We start from the raw sequence: 7,328 nt of genomic DNA on the forward strand, positions 1-7,328 counted from the left end.
ACACATCCACACAGTGACAATGTTTAGATGGTCTAAACGGCAAGCGAGGGTATTTGGTGGCGGATATAAGACCACTAATTGCCCCACACATATGCTAGCTACTTTCCCCCAAAAAAGGTCTTAGTCCGGCAGGAAAATGTCACAGAAAATAGAGAGAAATGACGAGAATAGCCAAAAGTTTTTTTTCTGTAATATTATTGTATAATCAGTAATTATGAAAATTATTTATGGGTTCATAGCAAATACATTTCGTTACGACGTTCGTTTCTGAATTATCCGGTCAAAATCTCCCAAAAAACGAAAGAATTTCACAATGGAGAAAACGGAAAGTCTTTATCGTAATGTTAGTACTATATCTCTGATAAAAAATGGATCTGACAAGGTTATATCACCAAAGCCATTACTAATAGATGCGTGAGTCAAAGTTGTCAGCGAATTAGTGCGCAACATCACTGCGACATTACTTGTTAGACTCACCATAGCTGTACAATGTATGACAGAAATAGAATTAATGATAAAGTAACTTTTTATTAGCGCGTTACTATGGTTACAGTAGTACATGCATGTTACATTTTCAACAAAAGATACAACTGAAACAGAAATATCATTTGTTTCCATCGCGGTAGATTATTATCAATACTAAATTACGTCAATGTCGAGTAACATGTGATTCGTTGGCTTTCATGAATAATTCATGATACAACGTAATGTGTTGTGAGGTCATTAGTAACCAATTATTCGAGTATGTCAACAACGACGACTAAGCCGGAAATAAAAATAGAATCTACCGTAAAAGATAGTTCCCCGGCGTTAATTTTATAAATGTTAAAGCGGGAGGGTCGTCACCTGCGCACGCGCGGGAATTGAGTCCCAAGCGATGATAACAACACATGCTAAAAACGCAAAGGCTCATGAGTAGACGCTTGTTTGTAAACATTGACACGCTATGGCCATCTGACGCATGCGCAGGTGACGACTCCCTCGCTTTAAGACCGTTTTCATTTATGGGCACATGTTAACAATAGCTTCTTCTTTACACACTCGTGGGTTTTTCTCATTGGGATCACAATCCTTTTCGTCACTCTGGTCCAAGCAATCACAGATTCCATCACATTTACGGCATTTGTCCAAACACATCCCGTTGTCGCGACACTCGAACCACTCAATTCCCTTATCTTGTTTGTCTTTGAATGAGGATTTGCAATCCTCTGTTAACATAAAAAGAAAGGATTGTAAATCCACAATGTTGCATACTAATTACCTAATTTACATATATTTATGTATATTTGCATGATGGAAATCGTAGAAGAATTTCAGAGCAATTTAAACTTCATTGTGTGTGTTTGTGCAGGTTATTTTTTCTCGACCCTTATTTTTATAATCACCCACCAGCCGGAAACAGTAGTTCTCACGAACAAACCTCTTATTTCGGAGTTACGTGATTTGTATAATTGTTAATTTATGGATCTTGGATCTGTTTTAGTATTGCAACAATTTTCTCATTATAATTATCAAATTAGCGTAATTTTCTGTTTTTCAGTAAAGCTTACCCGCGTGTTTGGTTATGCATTCGTCACCAACTTCGTCGGAGCCATCATCGCAGTCAATTATAGCATCACATCTGTGACGTATTGGGATACACGCTGGTGAGCCACCGGCACAGTTGAACTTACGACTGTCGCTTACCTGTGCGCATACGCTTTCACCTGAAAAACAAACAATGGTTTACAACGTATTGAAAAACGTGACCTATTTAAATCGTGTTTTCTATGAAACGTTACGTAGCTACAGTCGTTTGTCTTGATCCGACGAAGCGCCGTATGGTGGTACATTCGATCGCGTATAGTCCTCCTCTTGCGCTCACTCGCAATCGCGCCCTCATGCGAAGCGCTTCTGTTTCTTTTGCTTACACCACCCTGCCCCGTCGCCAAGGGCGCGAAAAGAAAGTTGGGTTTGGAGAGCTTCTTCAAAGATTTTATTTTATCTGAGTATTAGTTTCAGATACAATTCTACATCCACAAATTACTCGATCATGTGATAAATAAATTGTAATACTAATATGATTAATCTTACTCCATTGACGCTTAGATGCAATAAGCATAAGTCCTTCCAATTCCTTCAATTCAATGTCCCGTAAAATACTATCCACTTCCTTTTCTTGTTTAGTTTCGCTAGCATGGTACACGGCTGCTGCTGCCACGTACACGAGAACTGAGACTATTATCAGAGAGCGAATCATTGTGTCTGCAATAAATAACAAAAGGATATAATTAATTGACATCACTTGATTATGTAGACAAATTGTTAGGTAGTAGAGATTTACATAATTGCAAAAACATTCCTTCTGTAACGTGTGTACTGTGAAGTACTTTATTTTCACTTGGAATTTATTCTCGCTATTTTTCCTGAGGATATGAATCAGTGAAAATAAATTGTTTCCTATATTTTACACACAACTCATTAAAAATCAGTGAAAATAATCTTCGTGGAAAAATGTCTTTTTCGTCAGCGAAAATTAATTCCAGCTAAAATAAAGCGTTCTATAGTATTTGAGGCGAGGGTAATACGTCATGTCCGCTAGCAATGAAGCGCTCCTGTGGCGTGAGAATGGTGTTGATGGGTACATGAGTGCGTAAATGATTTACATCGGCTGACACGCTTCCGGAGGATTAAAGGGCGGTGGTCGCCACGCCACGCATGTACGACATTTGTGCTGATAAACATTGATTTTCCCACAATCCAATGCGCTCTTCGAATGAAATCACGAGTACGAGTTTTGACCTGGGCGCGGCTTGCACTAATTACTACCGGTGACCCCTTCGATACTTTCCAATAACCAAACAAAAAAAATACCTAGTTGAAGTTTGGTAACCCCTCTGTTTGTACTCGTTGGTCTGCGCATGGAAGGTACCTTCCATGGTCTGTGCAACAGTCAAAGTCGCCATCTTTGTTTATATGAGACCCGCATCGCGCGCATGCGTGGCGCGACGACCACCGCCCTTTAATTTAAATTTCCACTAATGTTTTATAGTCGTTGGTCATCGTGCAATGTGCGTTGGAATTTATTGTAAACAAACAGTGTACTAGGATCTTACACGCGTACATGCGTTGCGTGTGTGAGGTATTTTTACCTCCATGATAGAGTGGCCCATATCGAACACGATCGCGTCATGACGACCAGGCGCCACCCTTCAGTATTTGTCCATAATTATGCCCACGCGTTCTTACTAACGATTTTATACGTCGTTTGCTTTGTTTTGATTAAAAAATGGACCCTAGGATATCTTAATAGACACATGACAGAGGGACACTGCATTTTTGCAATCGCGAGATTCTTAGTCACCAATAAAACCACGTACTCTTCTCTGGGGTCCTGTAAAACCCATTGTTATTCTTGTCAATGCCAATGTTAATGGAACTAGGGTTGGTCGTTTATGTCCCAAGTACAGCGTTTTGCTTCACGGGTCAGACATAGCACAATGAATAAGCAACAACCTGCTAGCCATCGCGGTATTACTTTTATTAGCAAACACCTTTTTGTCAAAAGCTGATAACCTTGGTTCTCAGAGCAGTTTCGACAAACAAAAGGACTGAGAGAGAGTACAATCAGTCTTGTCCACACAAACCACAAAGTTTGACAACCATAGCAAATCACACAATGGATTGACCTTTATTTAGATCAGTCTCATGTCTATTTCACGTCTACATATCTCAGCGTAGAAATTGTTTGAACTGTAACTTTGCTTGCTTATCGGATTATATGACTGGCATAGATTCGACAAGAATCAGACAATCCTAACTCTTGGTTGATTGATCAATAACTTCGTTTTGGGGGCACCACAGGTGGACCAACAAGCCCTGTAGGTCCATGGTCATATTGGTATAATGGCAAACAGAGAGTGAGCCATTAGCACAATCCGATCCGATATGGGTCATGACATGTACATTTAACCTCAGACTAGTAATTGTATTACTAGTCTGAGATTTAACTATTTAAACCTATTATTTTTGAAAAAAAAGCTGAAATGAATTGTAAGGCTGAACCATTGTCCAATGAAAAATGGGTCGAGATTTTTGGGGGTCGAGATGTCTAATACCCTAGTTCATCTATGGTTCAATTAATGCCAAGATTTTGTCAAATACATGTAGTAACTTGAGCACTTTCATTTGTCCATGGTTTGTATTGCCCGTGATGTTTTCTGACTCTGTACCACAAATACAGACGCGACTTATGATCACATTCACTGGAGCGTGTGAAGGTTCACGTGTTCCCCTGACAAGTCTATTTTACCATACTAGTAGTACATGTACTCTAGGGTATAGCATTTTACTGATTGTTCTTTGTGCGGGCCAGACAGTCCGTAGATTTGTCTAATCGCCATATTGTATGAACGTTGATGAATATTACTAATGGAATTATAAATAATTTGCATATATGTCGAATGCAGCCAGTAGAATGTCCACATCGCACCACCACTTATTATTGGATGAGTTTGAGCGTACTTTGGGCAAAGCATTGAGGTAAAAAAGAACTTCCATGGGCAAAGCGACACAGCCATCTTGAACCGAACCATTTTATTGTGGGCGACAATGCGTTAAACAAATGTTATTGCTCACCAAATTACACGAAAATGAAAATTTCTTTTCTACTATTCAAGTGACAGAGACTTGTACAGTGAGATTATGTTCATTCGCTCAAGTGCCGGGATCGTTTTGGTGCCGGGTTCTCTCGTATTCCATATAAGACACTGGCACAAATTTAAATTCCAAGTCACCGAATCCATTGAGATAGACCCCGAGTTAGACTGCAACATTTGAAATAACGTTGATCGGATTTTTTTATGTAGCCTTGATAAAGTTGATTCATTAAAAGTGTCTAAAATTAACCCAGTATTGCATTCTATACTACGATTGTTAAAAAGAAATCGTGTCTTGCCACAACTAAAGACAGAGTGCCATTATTACCTACCACCCACGCCAAACTTGGAGGAGAGCACCGTTTTCTGATCTAACAAAGGCACACAACAAAATAAGTATGTACCGATGTATTCATGTACCGGCGTGTGATCACTTAGAGGAGACTTCACTTTTACACAAAAGAACTCCTTTCGATCGCAAGAAACTATTATATTGAAGACAACCAGACTATTGACTGTTTTGACCAATCCATTATCATCACCGAACGGTCTGATTCATGACACTTTAGAGCGGTAAAATACATTGCAACCAACCTTCAACATAGCATGGAGCATTCGTACTACCTCCATGAACATAGTAATGCTATTGGAGCGTTCATTTGCCGTCATTCCGGGTCACTGTCGACGGAAACAAGAACGATATTCTTCGTACATTTACGTTTCTTGTTTGTCCATAGACCATATAGATTGAACGACTGTAGTTTGTCTCAGCACTGAGCTTTGAACTCGTGTTTAACTCTTTATATATGTACTTTATTGTAAATAGGGGTACTTTTCATACGTACACATGTACTCAAAATCCTTCCAAGGATGAAATATCTAATATAGTAAGTTTGCTTTCTTTCCTAAACGTTATGGTTACCACGCCCAAGTTCGTTTGTCGAATTGTTGTTTTGTTTAAACAGGTCCACACTTGATTTAAACCATGGAACTATTTCATAGTTCCATGTTTAAACCAAGGTTAAAACATGGAACTATTATAGTTCCATGGTTAAAATGTGTGTTTTTTTCGCAAATCGTTCCATGTGTAAAAAATTAGATATACGTCTATTAATTTTGATATACATGTACTGCGTGTGTATAAACAATTTGTAGTGTACTCACCTATTGTAGCTGTGCGTGTCTTCTGGTGTAGACGAACTGTTCTGCAACGCTGTCGGAGCGCGGTGTGTTTAGGTGAACCTGAGCAGAGAGGGCGTGGAAGACTGAACTACCGAGGGGCGTTCAACCTGTAGTGGCGTTCTACACAAAGGCAGGCGAGATCATTTACATGTAAAAGCCGCATAAATTATCTCCATATGAGGTTGACGACTTAATATAAATTATGCTTCGTATTGTCTTCAATTCAATTCAAGATGTAACATATGCGAAATAACGACTGCGTGAAAACAAATAAACACATTCTGTTTATTAGCCACATATAATTACATGTCGACGAATCGAATAGCCAGGAGACTTGACCTGAAACCCGCTAAATTTATAGTGTTAGTGGTGGGTTATAAATCACTGAGGAGGGGACAAACATGTTTCTAGTTTCACAATATATGTGACTGAATTGGCAAGACATATCACGCGATTTTGACAATTCTCAAAATATGACAGATAATATGTGAATTAATTGCCGGCATGAAAATTCTGTTAATTTTTAAAATATTACAGCGCCGTAGTTTTGGGGTAACTGGCGGGGAAGGGGATATTCCCCCATCACTCGGTGTCGACATCTATCAGTTTGTGCCTCAATTATATCACTGGGAAACAAATCGGTCTTAGTCCTCAACAACTGCAAAGTGGTTTGCACTTGCCGATTCAGATTACCTAATGTGCACGTCCCATTCAGCTGGTTCGTGCAGCATTTATTTACTTATCAGTGGCCGTGACGTGGACTAGATTTTGAATTTAAAATACCCAAAAAACAAACATATTTTTTTATAATTCTTGTGTTGTATACTTTGCAGTTAAGTGCAACATATTACCCAGACAGTCAGCATAGCCATTCTGTTTTATTGCATCCAAGCCGGAGGTACATTGGAATATTTATATAAATTAAAAACATGATTCTAAACATATCATATCGCCTGGTGGGGGATAATTACTCCTAATAACAACAAGTATCAAAAAGACCCAAAGTCCGGGAAAGGGGTAACATATTTTCGCACAATTGTGTGAAAGGATTAAACATTTTTGCATTTAGGATGTCTGTGGAAATAGGGTAGCGTAACCTCCCCAGAATTTGCATGCAATTGCGACGCTGTTGTGACCTGTGAATTGAGTTCTCCGGGCGTCAAAACGTATGCTAATGAATAGAATAGAATAGTACTTTAATGACACCGTAAGTTAGTTTAGTTATGGACATGAAGTTGAAATTTTGAAAACATTCAAAAGTTGGTAATGTGTTATTTGCGTGCAATTCATACGTACCGCGGTTACGTAATGAGAACAAATTCACACCTCAGGCTAGTCGCCACACGTCAAACAGGTGCCAATGGTGTGTAAAGTGAGTGTTAATTTCACAGTCGCTGTATTAGAACTTGTTTAACTTAGTGTTTTTTTTCCAGCACAGTCTCTCAATTGGTTGAAAGTCGCAATCTAAGTACACTAGAATATTTTAGTTTGTTAATTTCATGATGATTG

The 7,328-nt window shown here is 38.9% G+C and overlaps 1 protein-coding gene across 4 annotated transcripts; it reads right to left on the reverse strand.

Annotated features, from left to right (window-relative positions):
* Window positions 1-508: 508 nt before the first annotated feature.
* LOC100376000 (CD320 antigen-like) lies at window positions 509-6,060 on the reverse strand. Of its 4 annotated transcripts, none has more exons than XM_085500399.1 (5): window positions 5,802-6,060; window positions 2,074-2,244; window positions 1,551-1,706; window positions 1,083-1,208; window positions 509-846 (listed from the first exon to the last, which is right to left on the reverse strand). In XM_085500399.1, exons 2-5 carry the CDS (start codon window positions 2,237-2,239, stop codon window positions 785-787), a joined length of 510 nt encoding a protein of 169 aa, XP_085356525.1. In that variant the 5' UTR covers window positions 2,240-2,244; window positions 5,802-6,060; the 3' UTR covers window positions 509-784. The 4 variants fall into 4 exon arrangements, with proteins under 4 accessions (XP_085356525.1, XP_085356523.1, XP_002730803.1 ...); XM_085500397.1 differs by having other exon boundaries at window positions 509-822; window positions 1,013-1,208; XM_085500398.1 differs by having other exon boundaries at window positions 828-846; window positions 1,013-1,208.
* Window positions 6,061-7,328: the final 1,268 nt, after the last annotated feature.

This window comes from Saccoglossus kowalevskii, chromosome 6 (genome assembly GCF_978046115.1).
Source record: "Saccoglossus kowalevskii chromosome 6, keSacKowa6.1, whole genome shotgun sequence".
Classification (NCBI taxonomy): Eukaryota; Metazoa; Hemichordata; class Enteropneusta; family Harrimaniidae; genus Saccoglossus; species Saccoglossus kowalevskii.

Bases quoted from the DNA above. Each gene is read 5' to 3' on its own strand.
- LOC100376000 (XM_085500397.1), bottom strand. From the start codon at position 2,239: ATGATTCGCTCTCTGATAATAGTCTCAGTTCTCGTGTACGTGGCAGCA. The intron at 1,707-2,073 runs GTAAGATTAATC...TTTGTTTTTCAG, and splicing joins TGCATCTAAGCGTCAATGGA to GTGAAAGCGTATGCGCACAG. The intron at 823-1,012 runs GTGCCCATAAAT...CCGCTTTAACAT, and splicing joins GAAGAAGCTATTGTTAACAT to TTATAAAATTAACGCCGGGG.